Genomic DNA, 24,363 nt, shown 5'->3' with positions numbered 1-24,363 from the left:
ATTATTATGGAACTATATTAACTCTTGTATACATAATAATTCGGTATAAATTAAATTATTTTTCAATTTTTAGTGTTTATGTAACGAAGTCGGTTTTTATTTTTTTTGTAAAAAATTTTTATTTCACAATTTTTAGTGGCCCCATGGAATTATGCTATGACTGGTTAAAAATCTACTGTTTACTAAGCTATTACACTGATGGCGAGCAATTTACTCTTATCCGTTGAGGAGTTCCAGTATCTATCTTCGAAGATGTTCATCAGATCTTCACCAAATTGAAATGGGACCAACTTTGAAGTATACCCTTTCAAACAAAAAAAGAATTTTCAAAATCGGTCCAGGCGTTTTTGAGTAATCGGGGAACATAAAAAAAAAAAAAAAAAAAAAAAAAAAAAAAAAGATTCCGACGAATTGAGAACCTCCTCCTTTTTTTGAAGTCGGTTAAAAATAGTAGATTGTACAACAAGGGCATAAAACAAATTATTGTATCTAAGACGTTATCTACCTGAGCTGAAGGCGAGGGTATATTATACATTGATAAATCACCCACTGTGCAGGTGAATGGTCAGAGGCCTTTTAAGAAGATACCAAATATTATGTAGATTGAAATATCGCCCACTGCGCAAGTTCAAGGTCTGAGACCTTTTGATGTGATACCAACTGTAGCTTACATCAATAAAGTACCAGGAGAGCATAAGAGCATAAGTGGCTAGGCCCATGCACAATAGAAATTTCCTTACAACACTTTTATACACAAGAGCATAAAAAGCAGTTTATTTAAAGTAACATTTCTTAGTTTCTATACCAATATGGTGATGCACTTTGTTTATTATATTTTAGTAATATCCATGATCATTCTTGCAATCTGTGCATTGCAAAGCCAAAACACAGTTATGTAATTTCACAGTTTACTCACTGTAATTGTTTCAAAAACATAATTTCTTAGTATGAAATAATCAGGTCATTTAAGCTATTCATTGTGAATGTAGATTTCTAAACTTCAATGAGTTCTGTTTCAATTTAGTTTAGATAGGGTTGTACTTTAAATTCTAAGGCAAGTTAATAAACAGTTACTCTTTTAATTTAATACAAGTGACCCGTCGAGGGTTTGCTGTTTCACTGAGTGATATTAAAATAATCTTTTGTAGAAAACCTTCAATAGATTAAAAATAAATGTCAAATGAGTTCAGTCATCATCATTCAGAGATTACCACTGGGTTAGCGAATCACCCCACAGATCTAATTCGTAATTACTACTTAATTAAGTTTTGAGTGCTATTTGTGCATTAACTTTAATTGATGGTGTATATTTAGTGCACATAGGAATAATTTTATAATCACAAGTGTGGAATAAAGATACTTTGGTTTTTTATAGGAATCTCTGTCACTATTTTTCAGTATGGTTATCTAATATTTGAAAAATCCGCTTAAAGTTTTCCCAATTCATTAGAATTATAATGATTAGTAAATTATAAGTATTTTACTAGGGCCCACTTGTAAAACCAATAAGACATGTTCCAAATACAATATGAATGTAATTTATATATTATAATCTACACTAATATTATAAAGAGGAAAACTTTGTTTGTTTGTTTGTTTGTTTGTTTGTACTGAATAGGCTCAAAAACTACTGGACCGATTTTAAAAATTCTTTCACCATTCGAAAGCTACATTATCCACGAGTAACATAGGGTATATTTTATTTTGGAAAAAAATAGGGTTCCGTAAGATATTTGGGTTTTTCGGACACAAGGTGTAAAAAATCAACCAGAAAAGTTACTTATTTTGCGTACGCTGCCTAAACTATAAAAGATAGAACCATAAAATGTTCTAATTAATTGTAGATCTTATAAATATCTACAAAAAAGTCCGCGACACACTATACCCATTTATGTCGAGTGAGGCACAGCAACCATTTTTTTATTTAAAAATCTTGAATTTTTTTTGGACTACATTTAAACGCGTTTATTTTACTCATGCTATTAATCCTTATCAAAATAAATGATTTCATCACTAAGAACAGTTTATGGAGATAATATTTGGTCTTTGAATGATTAAAATTGGACGTTTGGTTTTGAAGTTATGGCGAAATTAAAATATTACGATTTCTGCTGCACGGCCCGTTGTATTATATAAAGAGGTAATGTCGTTAAGTTTGTTTGTAAGGGGTAATCTTTAGAACTACTGAACCGATTTTAAAAATTCTTTCACCAGTAGAAAGCTACATTATTCCTGAGTGACATAGGCTATACGGGATCTTTAAAAACCTAAATCTACGCGGGCGAAGCCGCGGGGATCAGCTAGTATTATATAAAAGGAAAAGCTGCCTGACTGACAGATTGATCTAACAACACACAGCTTAAACTACTGAACGGATCAGGCTGAAATTTGGCAAGCAGATAGCTACTATAACATCCGCTAAGAAAGGATTTTTGAAAATTCAATGCTTAAAAGGGTAAAACAAGAGTTTGAAATATGTGTAGTCCACACAGAAGAAGTCACAGGCATAGTAACATCAGATGAGAAAATGCGACACTAAAGCAATAAATTATTAATCCGCAAGTCGCAACCAAAGAAACTCTTATTGGTTGGGTAAGCTTGGTTTGCAGCAGTGTTATTTTCAAGTGTTTTAATGAATTTGATAGTTTAGGTTGCATGCAACAGTGAACACTTTCTAGTTATCTAGACTAGCACAATTGCTGTTTCATAGCCATTTTGTAAAAGAAAGTTTTGTTTATTTTGCCTGAGGATACTCTTTGGCAATGTATATGCAATATTCATTCATTCTGCATATTATTTTTGAATCTAGACCTCCAGAGAGGTATTTTAGAGAATCCTGACCATAAAAACTTTTATTAAGTATATTGAAAATTAAAATAGTGTAGAAAGATAAGTACTGGAGATAAGTACAGAACCTTATAAAATTCTTGTAGATCCTTAATAAATAAACAATAAGCGTTATGGAAATACCGCCAATACTAGAATAAATTGTGTATTGGAAACAAACTTAAGATATTCCTAACACCTATAGTGGTTTCTGCAACTTCGAAGCCTCTGCTGGAGTTCTCTAGGAGCTCTGACTTAGAATACATATCTGGGAACAACAGTACAACCAGGTTTTGTGCTATGACTGAGGAATCTGACAGGGTTGAAGCTGGCACTTACCTTAAAGGGGCGGGGGCGTGGTTGAGAAGACGCCGCGACGGTCGTGGTCGCGGGGGCCGGCGCCGTCGTCACGTGGTCCGCCGGCAGCGCCTCTGGCACCGTCTGCAGCGTAGGCCGCATCGTCGTAGACATCTTCCCCTCGACACCGAATTACTATACACCTCGCTAGCCGCCCTTCACCGCTCGCATCCTCCGCCCGATCGCCCAGACCACCGCACCGGCCCAGCACCTTCGGAACCTCAACACTCGCTCAAACTACGCCCAGCTAACCGCATTTTCGGCCATAAAAATACATAGCGACTTCAAATGTTCCTACTGACACAGAGAGCGATAACCCGGGACGTTCTTCACTAGGACCGATATTTATAAACACCACTTTCACGTATATGCTAACGATCGTCGAGATGGTAAACGGAAATAGACACGCAAAAAACTATTAGAAAGCTTACAGTATCTTCTCTTGTCACATAAACACTGCCCAAGAATTCGGCGTTTCGGGTATACAATGACGTATCAATCGACTACTTTAACGCGAACCGCACTAATAAATATTACTACAATATACAACGACGAAAACTACTTCGATTTATTAATAAAATTACTAAAGTTATTCACTTATCTCCGCTAAAAGTCCGTATATTCTTGAATACACTCTCAAGATGGCGGATTTTACCTACTCCTCGTAAATGGGCACAAGGCTGACACGAAAACATCAACCGGCTCTCTATCAATCCCTTTCTTTTGGTACTAAATAAAATGAGATAGTCGTATGTGTGTGAGCAACTTCAAATTATAAAATTCGTCTAGATACGTCACTGAAAACCTGCCAATGAAGCATGCGCAAAATTAACGAATTTAAGTAAACTTGAACGCAGCTGTTGCGTTTTTGTAGTACTTTTTAAAATAAAATATATGATATACATATATACAAAGTTAACAATACTAAAAAATAGCAAATTAAATTTATTTAAATTCATTACACAAACAAAAAATAGTATTTTGCTTCCTTTTAAATTCGTTGCTTTTTTGAACGCCATAAGACAAGCGCACATTATCACGAAACCAAAAGAGAAGGAGAATGTTAATATACTAGCTAGCTGATCCGCCTTGCTTTGCTCTGGTGAAATTTGAACCGATATAGTTTCATAATTATATTCTGTGTACATTATCCAGTGCCAGGATCTAAACACCGATAATATTTAATAATCGACCTGAATCTCGGAAGGAGACTAAATTGAAGACCTCCAAAACACCCATGCGGGTGTTTTGGATGTCTTCAATTTACAAATTCACAAGTATACAAATTCACTCGTAGTTACTTAATTTTTAGTTTCGCTTTAAAAAAAAGTATTTGCACATCTTGCCACCATTGGCCTCCAGTTGGTTGCCCATGTCCTGCCCAACGAGTTTATCGCAGACGCTTACTACGAAAGTTCTGCTGTACTTTTGTCTGGCAGTTTCCTTTTTTTTCAAAGTAATATAGCATGTGTTCAGCTTATTTTTCTTACTCTAGCAACATTCATTTAATTTTTATGTCTGGCATTTCCTCACAACGCCATTAAAAAATGGCTGCCCTGCCTTGTTGTTGGCGACTGTTGGGCGCTTGTTTGGAAATTAATGTTTGTTTCTTTTTATTATGTGTTTCGTTAACTGTCTACGTGTGATTTCGCGGAATTAGTTAAGCGAATAAGTTTTTTGGTGAGTGATTGTGTCCAGAACAGTTAATTAACGCCTCACGGAATCTGTAACGTAATAACTTTGTGATGGCACAACGTGATGTTTCATTGCGCGAATATGTGACCGTGTTACTTTTTGGGATCTAAAATACAATAAATGTAACGTACCAAACACTATATACTATCATCCAGTCAATATTATTTTTTAGTTTGCACTAAAAAGTGCTTGTAATGTATGACCTTAGCACTTCTACGAAGAACAATAAAGGAAGGTCTTGAACATAATCGCGAAGGCATTGCCACGAAATGGGAATCCGTTTCGAGGTTCTTTCTTTATTACGTTGCATATTCCTTCCGCTTCCATATATTTTAACATTTTATGTATAAACAATTATTTAGTCATATTGATAGTGTTAAGCGGGGAATGAACTTTAGAAGTACCTTCGTTTCTACAAATAGTCCGCTTTCGTAGTTTTCATTGTCATTGTTTTTTTTTGCTGTTACCGTTAAGTTTCTCATATTTATGCTCATGCAATTAAATATTCTGTAGCTTATATATGAAATTAACATTAATTTGCGCCAAAACAAGCAAATCTATGCAAATACTATGAAATGTATTAATAACAAAGATGACTCTCATCTCTGATCTACATATTAATACTTTTATTAGTCTGTAATATGTTTGTGAAACTTTTTTTGTGAAACTGTTTAAGAGGGGGTTTGACTTAGATACTAATTAAAAGTAATGCACTATAAGTTAGAATTCAAAATACACCAGTCTGACTCAAAAATCATATGGGCAAAGCTAAGGATAAAACATCATGATCTACCCATCACTGGCCCACTACTGAGCAGGGTCTCCTTTCAGAATGTGTAGGGTTTAGGTCATAGTCTGCCATGCTGGCAAATGGGGATTAGTAGACTGGACACATCTTTGAAAACATTATGGAGAACTTTCGCAGGCAAGCAAGTTTCCCCACAATAATTTCCGTCACTATTAAACTAAGTGATATTTAATTGCTTAAAAGTAAAACGCACTTAAGTCCAAAAAGTTAGAGGAACATGCCCAGGATCGAACCCCCAACTTCCTGAATAGGAGGCAGACGTCTTAACCACTAGGCCATCACAGCTCTTTTTTTTATTTGACATACAATAGTTAGAAACGTATCATTGACTCAACTTGTTTTTTTTTTTATTAATTAAATAGTGTAAGCACTACTAGTTGTCATTGAGAATATTATCAAGATTTACATTGCTATTATCTTGCTTGCTGAATAAATAGCAATTTTTCTTCACTGCGTTTATATTCATTAATACTTTTTGCTTTAACTAATAGTAGATTAACGTCCGCTATGATTGGCCGAGATATTTTCGCGTCATTCAAAAATAAGTTTTCTGCGCAAGTAAAACTGTGTAACTTGTAAAAATGATAGTATTGTATAGTGTATACCATTGTTTTATTTCACAGATTTCCCAGAAAAGCGCACCAGCAGTCAGCCCAGAAGCATTTAAGCCAGACAGATCAGATGTCTAACCCACCACCTCCCCTAGTACAAGAGTAGATGTTAAGTTTCCTTTGGTTGTTTATACTTTAATCTAACAAGATGTGGCCAGCATCGCAGTACTCCCATTCCAACCAGCACGCCCAGAATGCGGCGAAGGCGAATGAGCACCAGAACCAACAGAACTTGAAGACGCTGGGAATGACCTCCGCTATTTCCATGGCAGGTTAGTATTTTTTTTTTATCTTCGCGTCTTCGTCCGCGTGGACAACACAAATTTCAAACCCCTATTCTATCCTCTTGGAGGTTGAATGTCCAAAAATCCTTTCTATCTGCATGCCAAATTTAAGCCCGATCCGTCCAGTGGTTTGATCTGTGCATTGATTGATCGGTCAGTCAGTCAGTCAGCTTTTCTAATATATATTTAGATATGATTTCTCCCTTGAATAAATCTAGCAATAGATTAACGGAGTTAGCAGTGCTTGGCTTTTTAGGTACATACCACAGACAGGCTCAGGTCCTATCTGCCGTGTCCTGGCGCCCCTTTTGCGAGTTCATTGGCGTCCCCATCAATCGGGTATCCTAAGTCTTAAACATTTCCGTATGTCTTCCACCAGGTCCAAAACCCATAGACATAGAAAAGACGAACGAGCTCAAAGACGCACTAGTACCTTTCGGCGTGTTTGAGTCGGAACAGGAGATGCATCACCGCATGGAGGTTCTGGGCGCGTTACATCGCCTCGTCCGTCAGTGGATAAGGGATGAATCGCTCAGGAAAAACATGCCCCTGAGTGTGGCAGAGACAGTTGGTGGGAATATTTACACATTCGGATCCTACAGACTTGGGGTGAGTAACATACTAACCTTTATATGCTATTAATTATTGATTACTGTCCGAATTAGGCCATCACTACCCATATTTTAACGCACGCAACGGATTTTAATGCGGTTTTCACCAATAGATAGAGTGATTCAAGAGGAAGGTTTATAGGTATAGTTTAATTCTCAAAAAATTAGAGAACCCTAAGCAAATAAAAATAATGGGAAATAGGGCGGAAAAATCCTCTCATTTGATTGAGAGTTTCCGAGGCGTGCGCTGCATAAATGGTCAAAGTTACACGAAAACAATGTATGGTGAAATTGTTTCTCTTATAAAGTTCTACAAAAAAGTCCGCGATAGCATACATGTATTTTAGCGTTTAAATTTTGTGTTGTTTCGGATTGACTATGCTGCGTAGGCCCTACTGGCCGCTACAGCGTCACCGGGGGGGGTGGCGAGCGCGAAGCTCCGCCTGGGGGTGAGCCCTAGGGCTCGAAGAAATAATTTGAGAGGTTGGGGGGCAACGTCCTCCTAAGGGCGCCTCCTGTGAGGCTCGGACCACGGCTTAGGATGACGTTGGGATGGGTGGAGTTGTTGGACTACTGGTTAGTCCGTACGCCCCCGAGGCCGTGGCGTGAGTCCACGTCCGGGTGACGTTAGAAATCGGGGACCTCGTCTTCGCCGGCGAAGACGCTGTGATGAGGTTGTATCGTGTAGCCCTACGAGATAGGGTGCATTGTCGGTCATGATTTGATCGTCGGGGTCGTTAAGGACGTGCTTAGGGCGTCTTTTATCGGGGGGGTAGCGTTTAAACTACCGTGAGTGATACTTATACTTCGCTCCTGCTAACATGACCCCTAATTAATAATTATGCAGCCGAGCGAAAGGCACAACTTTTCATCTCACTACAGCTAGGAAAATGCTAGAGGCAAGATTTTTTGTTATATTATAAAAAAAATTAACACTCATATAATTTTATAATAATTGAATACTAAAATAAAAATAGAGTTTTCAAAGGGTCGTAAGGAATCGCGTTTCTGAAAGTTTCATTAGTATTATTTTTAATAGAAAGAAAAAGTTAGGTACGTCATAGACCACGTGACCAGTCACGTTTCGAATGACGCTGTTCCACGCTAGCGTGGAATTTACTATGCCAATGAGGAAGTTTCAGGGCAACGATTCGATAAAATTTCTATGTCCAGCAGTGGACGTCTATTGGTTGGTGATGATGAACTACATTAATTACGGGGAGAAAAACGTTTTACGTATACGTTAACCTATACAACTAAACGCGGAGTAGTTGGGTTTAAGTGTATAACTATATCATGTTGTGGGCCAGGTACATCACCGCGGCGCCGACATAGACGCCCTGTGCGTGGCCCCGCGACACATTGACCGATGTGACTACTTCGCCTCATTCTACGAGCTACTCAAGACGCAGCCGCAGGTATTTTATTTTTTACTAGCTTATGCTCGCGACTTCGTCCGCGTGGACTACACAAATTTCAAATCCCTATTTCACCCTCTTAAGGGTTGAATTTTTAAAAATCCTTTCTTAGCGGATGCCTACATCATAATAGCTACCTGCATGCCAAATTTCAGCCCGATCCGTCCATTAGTTTGAGCTGTGCGTTGATAGATCAGTCAGTCAGTCAGTCACCTTTTCCTTTTATATATTTAGATTTCATCCAGATACAAGTTAGCCCTTGACTACAATCTCAATTGGTGGAAAGTGATGATGCATTCTAAGATGGTGGTAACTAGCCATAGCCGAAGCCTTCCGTCAGACAAATATCAAGGTATCAAATAAAATGAACCTCACACCCGGCTTTACTCACGTGTTTAGTCGACCCATCCGGGATCCTTTTTCATAGGGAGTCAGTTCGTGCGCGAATCTCGTCGCTATGAAAAAGGACCCTGGATGGGTTCGAAACTAGTCGGGCTAACGTCGACTAAACACGTGAGTAAAGCCGGGTGTGAGGTATATACATATAATGGAAATCACTCAAGATAGTTTAAACATTTATTTGTGTTAATATGTTGTTGTTGATACAAAGATGGGTTGATGATATCCGAGAAACAGCAGGCGCCACATGGTCTAGAACTGCTGGCGACAGAAATATATGGAGGCAATTGGAGGAGGCCTTTGCCAAAAAGTGGCAAACAGACGAATTGTAGGCTATCGAGGCAGTACAAGACTTAATAAATAAGTAATATAATATATTATAAGTGTTAGAAATAAGTTACTTTAGAAATAATAGTTATGTAAAATCGTGTAGTTTAATATTTTGTAATCTTGTACCTATTATTAGCGACTAACAATATTACTGTAAAAATGTAACATGTCTGAATAAAGGCTTATTTATTTATTTATTTATTTATAATATGTTGTTGTTACAGGTAAAGGACTTGCGTGCAGTGGAAGACGCTTTTGTGCCAGTCATCAAAATGAACTTTGACGGAATAGAAATTGATTTGCTGTTTGCCAGACTGGCACTAAAAGAGATACCAGGTAACAGATTCTTTATTCTTTATTATTTGCGTTTCCCATGCATTTACTTAAAATAATAACATGAGATACATATGAGACCCTGTAGTGTTAGATAGTTCACTTTTACGCTTAATTCACTTAGGTATGAAATATTTACAATATTCATAAATTATAATAACAAGCAATTAAATTCGGCAAGAACTTTCCAAATAAAGCTTATATTCTTTCTTTTGACGACCTCCCTGGCGCAGTGGTGAGTGGTCTTGTGGAGCGGAAGGTCCAGGATTCGATTCCCGGCAGGGGAAATTTGGAATTTTATAATTGCTACATTTTCTCTGGTTGGTCAGGTGGAAGGCTTTTCCCGTGGCTAGTTACGGCCCTACCGTGCAGTCACCTTTTCCTCTTATATATTACTAGCTGATCCCCGCGGCTTCGCCCGCGTAGATTTAGGTTTTTAAAGATCCCGTATAGCCTATGTCACTCAGGAATAATGTAGCTTTCTACTGGTGAAAGAATTTTTAAAATCGGTTCAGTAGTTCTAAAGATTACCCCCTACAAACAAACTTAACGACATTACCTCTTTATATAATATAGCTGATCCCCGCGGCTTCGCCCGCGTAGATTTAGGTTTTTAAAGATCCCGTATAGCCTATGTCACTCAGGAATAATGTAGCTTTCTACTGGTGAAAGAATTTTTAAAATCGGTTCAGTAGTTCTAAAGATTACCCCCTACAAACAAACTTAACGACATTACCTCTTTATATAATATAGCTGATCCCCGCGGCTTCGCCCGCGTAGATTTAGGTTTTTAAAGATCCCGTATAGCCTATGTCACTCAGGAATAATGTAGCTTTCTACTGGTGAAAGAATTTTAAAAATCGGTTCAGTAGTTCTAAAGATTACCCCCTACAAACAAACTTAACGACATTACCTCTTTATATAATATAGCTGATCCCCGCGGCTTCGCCCGCGTAGATTTAGGTTTTTAAAGATCCCGTATAGCCTATGTCACTCAGGAATAATGTAGCTTTCTACTGGTGAAAGAATTTTTAAAATCGGTTCAGTAGTTCTAAAGATTACCCCCTACAAACAAACTTAACGACATTACCTCTTTATATAATACAACGGGCCGTGCAGCAGAAATCGTAATATTTTAATTTCGCCATAACTTCAAAACCAAACGTCCAATTTTAATCATTCAAAGACCAAATATTATCTCCATAAACTGTTCTTAGTGATGAAATCATTTATTTTGATAAGGATTAATAGCATGAGTAAAATAAACGCGTTTAAATGTAGTCCAAAAAAAATTCAAGATTTTTAAATAAAAAAATGGTTGCTGTGCCTCACTCGACATAGATGGGTATAGTGTGTCGCGGACTTTTTTGTAGATATTTATAAGATCTACAATTAATTAGAACATTTTATGGTTCTATCTTTTATAGTTTAGGCAGCGTACGCAAAATAAGTAACTTTTCTGGTTGATTTTTTACACCTTGTGTCCGAAAAAACCCAAATATCTTACGGAACCCTATTTTTTTCCAAAATAAAATATAGCCTATGTTACTCGTGGATAATGTAGCTTTCGAATGGTGAAAGAAATTTTAAAGTCGGTCCAGTAGTTTTTGAGCCTATTCAGTACAAACAAACAAACAAACAAAGTTTTCCTCTTTATAATATTAGTGTAGATAATATATTACTAGCTAATGCCCGCGACTTCGTCCACGTGGATTTAGGGTTTTCAAAATCCCATAGGAATTCTTTGATTTTCCGGGATAAAAAGTAAACAACGCTGTCAATATTCCCAGCCAAATCGGTCCAGTAGTTGTTGCGTAAAAGAGTAACAAACATACACACACACACACAGACAAACTTTCGCCTTTGTATTATTAGTGTGATTTAGATAAAATATTATGTCTTACTTTTAATTTGTTCTAGATTCTTTTGACCTTCGTGACGACATGTTACTTAAAAACCTGGACCAGAAATGCGTCCGTTCGCTCAACGGATGCAGAGTGACAGACGAGATCCTCCGTCTCGTGCCTAATATAAACAACTTCAGACTTACCTTACGGGCCATCAAGCTGTGGGCCAAACGTAAGTATTGTTATCGTACTTTTGTATTTTTTTACGGTTCCGTACCTCAAAAGGAAAAACCGGAACCCTTATAAGGATCACTTTGTTATCTGTCTGTCTGTCTGTCAAGGAACCTACAGGGTACTTCCCGTTGACTTAGAATCATGAAATTTGGCAGGTAGGTAGGTCTTAAAGCAGACAAGGGGAAAAATCTGAAAACCGTGAATTTAGGGTTACATCACACAAAAAAAATTAAATTGTGGCCATGAACTAATAATTAGTACTTATTTTAAATTTTTATTTATTTTTATGCATCATAGTTTTTGAATTATGTGAAAAATGTGTTCGGTGCGCGAGCCTGACTCGCACTTGGTCAATTTTTTTTTAAATAAAAATAGCGAGCAAACAAGCAGGTGATTCATCTGATGTTAAGTGCTTACCGCCGCCCATGAACATTTGCAGTTCCAGAGTAAACCGACAGACAAGCAAAGTGCTCCTTTTTTCTTTTTGAAGTATGGAACCCTAAAAACAGCGCAAGCGAAGCGAGTGCATTTTTTAAAAATTATATTGACTTTACTTTTAGGACACGGCATTTACTCAAACACACTAGGATACCTGGGAGGAGTATCCTGGGCTATGCTAGTAGCACGGACTTGTCAACTGTACCCAAACGCTCTGCCCGCGACGCTTGTGCACAAGTTCTTCCTGGTATTCAGTCAGTGGAAGTGGCCGCAGCCGGTGCTGTTGAAGCAGCCTGATTCCGTCAATCTTGGCTTCCCGGTTTGGGACCCACGGGTGAGTTACACTTTTATACATGGTTAATCCATATCCGTACTATCCATCCATCCATACTAGTCCATACTATCCATACTAGTATTATAAATGCGAAAGTGTGTCTGTCTGTCTGCTAGCTTTTCACGGCCTATCCGTTCAACCGATTCTAACGAAATTTGGTACAGAAATAGCCTGCATCACGGGGAAGGACATAGGCTACATTTTATCCCGGAAAATCAAAGAGTTCCCGCGGGATTTTCATTTTCATCATCTAGTTTAACATGTTTACCTCTTAAAGTTATAGTACTACCCAGTGGCGTGCACAGTGTTTGAAGCCAGGGTAGGCATTAGTTAGGTAGGAACCTGTTTACTGGCAGGTCATAATGAAAAATATGCATTGAGCTATTGCAACTGGGGTAAGCAGTGCATTTATGCCTCTATGACCTGCACGCCACTGACTACTACCACATTTATATGTTACGCCGATGTACCTGCGCAGAAGTCTTATTTTTGAATGGCGTAGATTTCGTATTTTAGTATAGAAGACTGATCGCTCATACAACCGAGTAGTTTCTGAAAGAGACAATATTGCTTACAGGTGAACATCTCGGACCGTTTCCACTTGATGCCAATCATCACACCAGCATACCCTCAGCAAAACTCCACATTCAACGTGTCGGCCTCCACTAGAACTGTTATCATGGAAGAGTTTAGACTTGGTAAATAATATTTAGAGCCTCGATACCCCAATGGTTAAAGGAGCGGACTGAAAACCGAAAGTTCACCGGTACAAACCCCACCCGTTGCACTATTGTCGTACCTACTCTTAGCACAAGCTTTACGCTTAATTGGAGGGGAAAGGGGAATATTAGTCAGCATGATAATAAACTTGGCTAATATTCTTTTTTTTTTAATATAATGTTTTTAAATTATAATGCGTCAATTTTGAAAAGACTTGTCATATTTGCATTATGTGTCAACTGTCATGTCATGGCGCGTGAGTAGTCATTTTTTACGCATTATACCACCCTACCGGCAAAACCCCCTGTCGATTCTACGCGGCATCGTACCGGAAAGCTAAATCGCTTGTTGGCACGGCTTTCCCGGTGGGGTGGTATCTAGTCACGGCCGAAGCCTCCCACCAGAGAATGTTGTAGTAAAATATTCTATAGAATTTTGTTTGTCCATAGGTTTAGACGTAACTGACGAGATAATGCTGGGAAAATGCGGTTGGGAGCGACTATTCGAAGCGCCACACTTCTTCTCAAGATACAAGCACTTCATCGTACTACTAGCGTCGTCTGCGAGGGCCTTAGACCAGCTGCAGTGGTGCGGTCTCATCGAGAGCAAGATACGACATCTTATCAGTGAGTGTCTATACTTTATGTATGCTGATTTTTAATGTGTTATGTGTCTATACTAACAACATTTTTGGGGATAACCTTAGATGCGAAGCTTCAATGGGGCATCCATATATCAACTCTTGCTAGCAAATTAAGCTCTGGCGCTTACGCTGTTAGAAAGATTCGGCAGTTAACTGACGTGGAAACCGCAAAGATAGTATATTTTGCTTACTTCCATAGTATTATGTCTTATGGAATCTTAATATGGGGTAAAGCGGCAGATATTGGGAGAATTTTTGTATTACAAAAAGGGCAATACGCGCAATTTATAACTTAAGACCACGCGATTCCCTTCGAGAGAAATTTAAGGAAATAGATATCCTTACTGTAGCCTCTCAATATATTTATAATAACATAATTTTTGTAAGACAAAATATTCTTAGTTACAAGAAAATTGGTGATCTACACAATAGGCTAACTAGAAACAGAGACAAACTTGCAGCTCCTGCCTTCCGCCTCAGGAAAGTCCAAAAGTCATTTGTGGGTATGGGTATTACCTTTTTTAATAAAATCCCGCAAACTATTTTGGACTTACCTTTGCACAAGTTTAAAAAATCTATTAAAAATATGCTCCTGAAAAAAGCATATTACACAATTGAAGATTATCTAAATGATAAAGAGCGTGGATTTGACCTGCAGCTCGTTCCAGCAACGCACAAGACTGCAAATACTATTTTATACATGGCATAATCTTGTACCTATATCAAATATTTGAAAAGAGCAACCGCCGAGTTTCTTGCTGGTTCTTCTCGGCAGGAAAGGCATTCCGAACCAGTGGTAGATGCATCCGACTATTCGTAAGCACTTGTAAAAGTTTATACGAATAAAAAAGATTTTCATTTCATTTTCATTTTCATGATGCACGCGACTTCGTCCGCGTGGATTTAGGTTTTAAAAATCCGGTGGCAACTCTTTCTTTATCCGAGATAAAAAGTAGCCAAAAAATCACGTCAATCCGTTGCTCCGTTGCGACGTGATTGATGGACAAACCAACAAACTAAATAAAATTTCTATATGATTGATTGATCCGTAGGAGAACTAGTGTAATGGGCAGGGCGCATAGTTCGAAAAACCGATAGACGAAAGCCACATTCGTCGGACGGATCGGGCTGAAATTTGGCATGCAGATAGCTATTATGACGTAGGCATCCGCTAAGAAAGGATTTTTGAAAATTCCACACCTAAGGGGGTAAAATAGGGGTTTGAAATTCGTGTAGTCCACGCGGACGATGTCGCGAGCATAAGCTAGTTTACATAATATATATTTGAAATGTGTATTCTTGTTTCAGCGACGCTAGAAAGAAACCCTCATATAACGATAGCACACGTGAATCCTGAGTGTTACACGTCGGTTCCTCTCAACACTAACAACGGACAGCCGCTGGCACTGCCGCCGGGTAAGTAGATTACCTTTTTTTTTTTTTTTTTTTATTCAGATACAAGTAAGCCCTTGACTGCAATCTCGACTGGTGGTAAGTGATGATGCAGTCTAAGATGATAGCGGGCTAACCTGGAAGGGGTATGGCAGTTTTTATTAAACCCATACCCCTTTGGTTTCTACACGGCATCGTACCGGAACGCTAAATCGCTTGGCGGCACGGCTTTGCCGGTAGGGTGGTAACCAGCCACGGCCGAAGCCTCCCACCAGACCAGAAATTTAGAAATTATAAAATTCCAAACCTGCCAGGAATCGAACCCGGGACCTCCCACTATTAAGACCACAGCGCTCACCACTGCGCCAGGGAGGTCGTCAAAACCTTTGCGTAGTATTCTTCATTTGTGGGGTTCTGTAACTCTAAAGGAAAAAAAGGAACCCTTATAGGATTACTTTGGACAGTCTGTCTGTCGTGTCTATCGTTTCGGGGAATCAAAACCTATAGTTGGTACAGTCATCATCATCATCATCATGATCAACCCATCGCCGGCTCACTACATACAGAGCAAGGGTCTCTTCTCATAGTGAGAAGGATTTTGGCCATAGTCTACCACGCTGGCCATGTGCTGATTGCAGTGGCGTGCACAGGAGTTCAAGCCAGGGTATGCATTTAGGTATGAACTTATTTTACGGCAGGTTGTAATGAAAAATAAGCATTGATTTATTACAATAAGGGTAAGCAGTGCGTTTATGCTTCTATGAGCTGCACGCCACTGGCTGATTGGTAGACTAGTTGGTACAGTACGCGGCAGAAAATATACATCGACCTTTAGAAAGAGATAGCGGTTTTGTGCTCTACAAAAACGCTATCTCTTTCAAAAGGTCGATTATTTTCTGCCGCGTCAATGGCAAGTACAGTACGCGACAGAAAATAATGTTTGCCTATGAACTGATTGCCTTTTCAACAAATCAAATTGTGTATGTTTGGTTTACAGGTATAGCTCTACCAGCTGACAGTGTGATGAATGAAATCAACAAAAATGAAGAAGTAAGTTTACTCTTAGAATAAATATTAAGTAACATTTGAAATATCACAGTAATAATGATCACAATGGCTAAAATCATAATCATCATTGTCAATCGATATATAGTCGAGTTTGTAATTAAACAACATTTCCAGTGCTACCAGATTTTTATGAAAAACTAGCTGATGCCCGCGACTTCGTCCGCGTCGAATTAGGTTTTTCGAAAATCCCGTGGGAACTCCTTGATTTTCCGGGATAAAAAGTAGCCTATGTCACTCTCCAGGTCTTTATCTATACTCATGCAAAAAAACCGGCCAAGTGCGAGTCAGGCTCGCTCACCGAGGGTTCCGTAGTACAGTCGCATTTTTTCGACATTTTGCACGATAAATCAAATACTATAAATTATAAAAATAAATAAAAATCTGTTTTAGAATCCACAGGTGAAGCCCTTTCATATGATAGCCCACTTGATATAGTTATCTTCCTTCGAAAATTGAAAATACTAATTATTAGTTCGTGACCACAATTTAATTCTTTTTGTGTGATATAACCACAAATTCGTGATTTTTTCCCCGAATGTCTGCTATAAGACCTACCTACCTACCAAATTTCATGATTCTAGGTCAACGGGAAGTACCCCGTAGGTTTCTTGACAGACCGACAGACAGACAGACAACAAAGTGATCCTGTAAGGGTTCCGTTTTTCCTTTTGAGGTACGGAACCCTAAAAATCACGTCAATTAGTTGCACTGTTGCCACGTGATTGAAGGACAAACCAGCAAACAAACACACTTTCGCATTTATAATAAGGGTACTTAGTTAAGGTTAAGGGGATAATTAGTGCGGGGGGCAAAAAGAATCACCAACTGTGTTGGTTCAGTAGGTAGTTTAGAAAGGTGTCAATCATTGTGAGTCGATGGTTCAATGGAATTAATTGTATAAGAATTATAAAAAAACTAAATCACCTGCTGTAAATTGTTTTGTGTGAAGTCTGCCAATCCCCACTTGGCTAGCCAAATCCTTCTCACTCTGAGAGAAGATGCCGTGTAGAAACCAAAGGTGTATGGGTTTGGTAAAAACTGCTACATTCCTTCCAGGTTAGCCCGCTCCCACCTTAGACTGCATCGTCACTTACCATCAGGTGAGATTGCAGTCAAGGGCTAACTTGTATCTGAATAAAAAAAAAAGACCTGTGCTCAGTAGTGAGCCGGTGATGATGATAATTATTTGTTACAGGGTGAAGTGATAGCCAACGTGTGTTCAATGTGGTTCATCGGTTTGGTGTTTGACAAGACGAACGTGAATGTGGATCTCACGTATGACATTTCCTCCTTCACTAAAGCCGTGCACTACCAGGCTGAGAACACTAGTATGCTGCGAGAGGGGATGACTATAGAGGTATGTGACATTGGCGCCGATTCTGTTGACTTTCTCTATACTGAATTTTGAGTATCTGCATCTTATTCTTTTTGATAATGATAAAAAATCTAAAAACCGCCCAAGTGGGAGTCAGACTCGCGCTTCGAGGGTTCCGTACTACAGTCGTATTTTGCACGATAAATCAAAAACTATAATGCATAAAAATCTGTTTTAGGATGTAGAGGTATTTATTAGTAATTATTTTTTCATGAAACACGTTTGTTGTGATGTAACCACATATTCACGGTTTTCGGATTTTTCCCCTTACGTGTGCTATAAGACCTACCTACCTACCTACCAAATTTCATGATTCTAGGTCAACGGGAAGTACCCTATAGGTTTTCTTGAGACACGACAGATGGACAGACGGAAAACGAAGTGATCCTATAAGGGTTCCTTTTTCCTTTTGAGGTACGGAAACCTAAAAAGAACTTCGCAGCCAACAAATAAGTATTGTATTCCAGGCGCGGCACGTAAGACGCAAGCAACTCCACCAGTACCTGTCGCCGTCTCTGATCAAGAGGGAGCGGACACAGTCGGGCACCAAACGCAAGCACGACACCAACGCGCACCCGACCAGTGCGCCCAACATACACCCGGCCGCGCCCCTCAAGAAGACCAAGCGACTGTCCGAGAGTAGCGTGAGTACCAAGTTTGGATAGCCCTTGTCATCATCATGATAGCCTCGATAGCTCAATGGTTAAAGGAGCGGTCTTAAATCCGGAAGGTCGCCGGTTCAAACCTACGTGCACCCATTCCACAATTGTCGTACCTGCTCCTAGCACAAGCTTTACGCTTAGTTGGAGACTAAAGGGGAATATTAGTCAGCATAATTAACTTGGCTAATATTCTTTAAAAAAAATATCAACCGATATGCACCGTCTTGCGCCGCGCCGCCGACACCCGGCGGCTCCCGCAGACTCGTTTGATGTCGTCTGTCCATCTAGTGGGGGGTCTTCCAACGCTGCGCTTCCGGTACGAAGTCGCCATTCCTTGGGACTTCAATGTCTATAGGTTTTTGCATCTAATGCCCATTGCCATTTCAACTTCGTAACAACTACCTTTTTCTAACCCTGGTTTTATGTAACTACTAGCTTGTGCTCGCGACTTCGTTCGCGTGGACTACACAAATTTCAAACCCCTATTTCACCCCCTTAGGGGTTGAATTTTCAAAAATCCTTTCTTAGCGGATGCCTACATCATAATAGCTATCTGCATGCCAAATTTCAGCCCAATGCGTCCAGTAGTTTGAGCTGTGCGGTGATAGATCAGTCAGTCAGTCAGTCATTCAGTCAGTCACCTTTTCCTTTTATATATTTAGATTCATTCATTCTATTGTGCAAGTATGTACGCATAATTACGTAGTCCAGTCCGTCTACAAAATTGTAAATAATCTAAGACTTGGATTACAGTGCGCGAGATCGCGTGATTATTTTTAACATATAAAATTACAATAACATTTGAGTGAATATTTTGAGAATAGGTGAAATTTTGGTCAAACCCCTATGTTATAAACTTAATATTGCTTATGCTGTAAATTTCATTGATATATCGAATCAGACAAGTCGGTTTTTTTTAAATAAAAATAGCGAACAAACGAGCATGCGGGTCACCTGATGTTAAGTGATTATCGCCGCTTATGAACATTACGAGAGGAACCACCAATGCGTTGCCGGCCTTTCATATAACCCCATGTTGTAATCTAGTGGAAACACCATTCAAAAGTATAAACATGAAACATTTACATTCCCTTCCACAGACGGACGAAGTCAGCATCATATCCTACAATGAAGACTCGAACTCCTCAAACATGGTCGAAGTCAACATACCAAATGGCAACGCTACAAACCACTCACAGGAAATGGACAGGAACAAACCAACGGACAAACAGATAAAGCCGGACCATACACCCTCAACATCAAGCACTATAGCATGCACGTAGCAGTACGAAGAATGGCGTCATAGGTTCATATACGGAACCAGCAACGTCAAACTGAATCGTGTGAAACGCGCCTAAGACTTACCATAGTGTAGTTTAGCCTTTACGGCTTTCGGACAAACGTTAAGACTAAAGTAAAAAAAACACCTCCTTTTTGGAGATACAAGTAATGTGTCTATGACAGTGTTTTTAATTAAGCAAACGTGATAGTGATGTGAACTTTGCAAGAGTTAATTAACATTATAAAACTTGACCTTTTTCTTGGGCAGTTCAACAAAAATTCAACGTTGACTCTTTTACAGTGTCATACGAAGAAATTGGAACATTTTTAGTAACGGTAAGTGAAATATTTAGATCCTCAATATCTCAATGGGTAAAGGAGTGGACTGAAAACCGAAAGGTTGACGGATCAAACCCCGCCCGTTGCACTATTGTCGTACCTACTCCTAGCACAAGCTTGACGCTGAGTTTGAGAGGAAAGGGGAATATTAGTCATTTAACATGGCTAATATTCTTTAAAAAAAAATGTATATAAAAAAATGTTTAGGTAGAAAATACTCGCATTCATTGTCGTGGATATGTTTTGATACTTAATGTAAATTAATATTCTATTTTCTACTAGCTGGTGTCCCTTTAGGTTTAGGTAGGCAGGACTACACTTTCAAACCCTATTTTACCCCCTTAATAATGTCTACGTCATAATGCTATCTGCATGCAAATTTTTAGCCCGATCCGTCCAGTAGTTTGAGCTGTGCATTGATAGATCAGTCAGTCAGCTTTTCCTTTCATATTATCCATATCCATACTAATATTATAATTGCGAAAGTGTGTCTGTCTGTCTGTTAGCTTTCACGGGCCAACGGTATAACCAATTTTGATGAAATTTGGTACAGAGGTAGCTTACAGCCCGGGGAAGGACATAGGCTACTTTTTATCCCGGAATATCAAAGAGTTCCCACGGGATTTTTAAAAACCTAAATCCACGCGGACGAAAGTCGTGGGCATCCTCTAGTATTACATAAAGAAGACTAGTAAAAAAACCGGCCAAGTGCGAGTCAGACTCGCGCACCGAGGGTTCCGTATTACAGTCGTATTTTTTCGTCATTTTGCACGATAAATCAAAAACTATTGTGTCTAAAAATAAATAAGACTCTGTTTTAGAATGCACAAGTAAAACCCTTAATATGATACCCCATTTGGTATAGTAATCTTACTTTATAAGTTGAAAATACTAATTAATTGTTCAAAAGACTTTTTAATTTATTTTTTATGATGTGACCACAAATTCACGGTTTTCAGATTTTTCCCCTAATGTCTGATATAAGACCTACCTACCCGCGAAAGTTCATAATTCTAGGTCAACGGGAAGTACCCTGTAGGTTTCTTGACAGACAGACAACAAAGTGATCATATAAGGGTTCCGTTTTCCTTTTGAGGTACGGAACCCTAAAAACGATTTAAAATTAATTTATTCTGTAGGTCGGTTATGTTTGTGGATATTATTGTTTCTGTACAGGTGGAGCGGGGTTGCCGCACTCAAGTGAGTTGGTACCAAACAAACAACACAGACTAGTAAGAAACGATAGACAGAAAACTAAGTTAAATCAACAAAACTAATTGAGGGTAACTCTAAAGCTTCAGTTTGAGTTTTCGAATCACTGGAGTTAAGCAGCAATATTTGTTTTTTATTTGTTAATTATTATTTGAATTCTGTCTGTTAATTTATAATAAATATTAATAAATATTGTCTGTTTTTAGTGAAAACTGATAAATAAATGAATGATAAAAAGATGAAGCATTCATCACAAAATCGCCAATGAAAGTATGTATGTTGTTGATTTGAGGCAAAGTATAATTACGAAGATTACAATTTATGTGTGCTTGGCCCGTAAACGTCGAAATCTGATATGTAAAATAAAGTACTCTAAAGTACGCTAATCCAGTGTCATGTTTGTAAAGTTGAAAAATTATACTTGACGCTCCGGCTTCAGTTTTATGGACACATTTTTCTGTCTATTTTTTTCTTTAGTCTGTAACAAATAACAATAAGTAGAAGTAAATCTTTTGGCGTTCGCGAAGAAACGATTCCAACTTTTCAAATAGAGTAGAACAAATGTTTGTAATATTTTCATGGAAAAAAAAATTATATAAACTTATATTTCAGAAGATTTTTCTACATAGACGATTATTAAATAAATAATAACTGTAATTTTTTCTAGTTTTCATCTCAATCAAATCAAATTGTAGGTATTCAAATATCATTTGAGATTCTTAAACTATAATTAAGATACCTTAGATTTAAATTGACATGCGTTTGGATAATATTATAGAAACTTCAGAACACTCATTTAATGAGTAATTAAAAAGTAAAAAAATAAAAATCGGCCAAGTGCGAGTCGGACTCTCACTCGAAGGGTTCCGTAACCATTGTTCAAGAAATAACACTTTTTAAATTTAATGGCGGCCATTTTGATTTGATTGATAGAGCAAAACTATCTATTACGGTTCCCGCTGACAGACAGACGGAGGTAAGAACGAACAGCGGAGGCTGAGTAATAGGGTCCCGTAGGTTCCCTTTCGGGTACGGAACCCTTAAAAATATGTTTATAGTCTCGCTAACAACGCCGATATCGATTTTTTAGCGTATTTGGAAACCTGCAACACTACGTAAAATGTCAATTGTTGTTTGTATAACTTCACCCGGTTTTGATACTAAATCTCACTTGTATGTCACTCTCCAGGTTTTTATCTATACCCGTGCAAAAAATCACGTCAATCCGTTGCACCGTTGCGACGTGATTGAAGGACAAACCAACAAACAAACACACTCGCATTTATAATATTGGTATGGATTAGTAGGATTTAGATAAAACTTACATTCAATTCATATTGTTTCTTAATCTATGGACAGTTAATCCCATAGAACACACCATCCTTCTAAACTCAATAGAAACTAATTTCAAATCCTTTTTCACGAAAATCAAGTTTTGAAACGAGACGTTGTAGTCTCAAACTGGCGATACGTTGGGATATTGCGAATAAATCTGTTTCATAAAAATCTGTACCGTGATTTCTTTTAAGCCTTTCCGACTTATAAACAAAAATAACCAAACTTTAGCTAACATAACCGCCATGTTGCATTTGTTGTGACGTCATACAGTTAATGAAACCAAGAAACCTCATTTATTTATCTAGTGATTTGTTTAATAATTTCTACGGAACAAAGTGAACGTAGTGATACTATACTCTTCAAATCACCCTTTTATAACTATTGGGGTAAGATACCAAAAGTTAGGGACTTAGGGACGATCTATTTAGAACATCAGTAAGTAGCTAAGTTTCCTAGGAAAGGAACGCGTTTAGGCACTAACATAAATACTAGTAGTTCGACCCAAACTAAGACCTCGCGGTGTCCCATAAGATAGTTTTCACATTGATGTTAACAGCGCCATCTATTAACATTATTCTGAAGTTATGTTAAAAATACTGATGCCCATTAAAAATGAAATAAGCCATCTATTAACATTATTCTGAAGTTATGTTAAAAATACTGATGCCCATTAAAAATGAAATAATTTCGTTTAGAATTTGTTGTTCAAGTACAGGATATAACTGAAATTATAGACAAGTTTCAGTTTCTAATATGTAGCCGTTTTTGACATATAGCGTTGAGTTCAATCTCCACTTTAAAACCCCCCATTTCGTATGATAGCTAGATGGATAAAGCTTTTTATGTTTTTTTATGCAATATTCGGCTGAAGGCCATCAGTTTACTTATTATACTTATTTAAATTTGAAGTAATTACGTTCAGAAATTCAGAAGTTAAAAGACTGAGTGACAAACGGACGGACAAGTGCAATTTCACTCAAATAGAATCAGAGACTGATGAGCACATAACACTTCTTCGCGTTTGCGCATGCGTATAAAAAGAGACTGACTCTTTTTGTGCAGAACATTAAAAAAGGATTAAAAAATCAACATACTTTTAGTTCTATCAATTTGTCCCAAAAATTCGGGAAAAAATAGTTCTATCAATATAAAGCTGATCGCACATTACAGGGAACGCCGCACGCGCCGAACGCAGCGCATGTTTCTGTACTGAAAATGCAAATGACGTCATAAGTACGTGACGACCGCATCGGTTGTGCAGATGACGTCATCAGCGTACGCCCGATTTATTCGGCGTGTGCGGGCCGTGGGGTAAGTGTGATCAGCATTATAACGTGGCGGAAACATCTACGCACCTCGCTGGAATGCGCTCCCCCTCGCGCTTCCCCGTTTTCGTCTATCCATTACCGGTGCCAACGCGAGCGCGCTGCATGACGTCACTAAGCCAGGTTCTCAGATATTTCGGCCGGCTTATAAATATTTGGACGGATAATTCTGAGTTCTGAACGATTTGGTAAGTATATCAATTGACTTACACTACACTTTAATCAATTCATGGAGAGAAGTTAGTATAGGGTTCTCTCTGTTACGTAATCCCATACAAATGAATAAGAGAAAAAACTCCATAACCATTTTCAGTCACCAACCAATCACAAACGAAAGTATGTTGTCGAATTGAATTTCGAATGTTTTTAGGGTTCCGTACCTCAAAAGGAAAAACGGAACCCTTATAGATCACTTTGTTGTCTGTCTGTCTGTCAAGAAACCTACAAGGTACTTCCCGTTGACCTAGAATCATGAAATTTGGC

At 38.4% G+C, this 24,363-nt stretch overlaps 2 protein-coding genes across 3 annotated transcripts in view; one reads left to right on the top strand and one right to left on the bottom strand.

Annotated features, from left to right (window-relative positions):
- LOC117993850 (serine/threonine-protein kinase MARK2-like) overlaps window positions 1-3,891 on the bottom strand; it is a 249,498-nt gene extending 245,607 nt beyond the window's left edge. Inside the window, exon 1 of the mRNA XM_069507114.1 lies at window positions 3,166-3,891. Coding sequence (XP_069363215.1) covers window positions 3,166-3,297 — 132 coding nt within the window. The 5' untranslated portion in view covers window positions 3,298-3,891. The remainder of the gene's footprint in view (window positions 1-3,165) is intronic.
- An 830-nt stretch (window positions 3,892-4,721) lies between these two features.
- On the top strand, window positions 4,722-20,165 carry hrg (poly(A) polymerase hiiragi). 2 transcript variants are annotated; one of them, XM_034981677.2, is made up of 14 exons: window positions 4,722-4,863; window positions 6,310-6,569; window positions 6,961-7,190; window positions 8,503-8,610; window positions 9,564-9,675; window positions 11,593-11,751; window positions 12,314-12,525; window positions 13,103-13,223; window positions 13,695-13,871; window positions 15,197-15,304; window positions 16,278-16,330; window positions 17,544-17,705; window positions 18,191-18,367; window positions 19,486-20,165. In XM_034981677.2, exons 2-14 carry the CDS (start codon window positions 6,446-6,448, stop codon window positions 19,666-19,668), a joined length of 1,926 nt encoding a protein of 641 aa, XP_034837568.1. In that variant the 5' UTR covers window positions 4,722-4,863; window positions 6,310-6,445; the 3' UTR covers window positions 19,669-20,165. The 2 variants fall into 2 exon arrangements, with proteins under 2 accessions (XP_034837568.1, XP_069363424.1); XM_069507323.1 differs by lacking the exon at window positions 4,722-4,863 and adding an exon at window positions 4,877-5,000.
- Window positions 20,166-24,363: the final 4,198 nt, after the last annotated feature.

This window comes from Maniola hyperantus, chromosome 25 (assembly GCF_902806685.2).
Source record: "Maniola hyperantus chromosome 25, iAphHyp1.2, whole genome shotgun sequence".
In the NCBI taxonomy this organism is placed as follows: Eukaryota; Metazoa; Arthropoda; class Insecta; order Lepidoptera; family Nymphalidae; genus Maniola; species Maniola hyperantus.
Note: the sequence above shows the minus strand (reverse complement) of the source record. Positions and strands in the feature narration are given on the sequence as shown.

What these genes read in the sequence shown, in the direction of transcription:
- hrg (XM_034981677.2), top strand. Translation starts at nt 6,446, where the DNA reads ATGTGGCCAGCATCGCAGTACTCCCATTCCAACCAGCACGCCCAGAAT. An exon ending in CATGGAAGAGTTTAGACTTG is followed by an intron (nt 13,224 to 13,694) that starts GTAAATAATATT and finishes GTTTGTCCATAG; the next exon opens with GTTTAGACGTAACTGACGAG. An exon ending in CAAGATACGACATCTTATCA is followed by an intron (nt 13,872 to 15,196) that starts GTGAGTGTCTAT and finishes TTCTTGTTTCAG; the next exon opens with CGACGCTAGAAAGAAACCCT.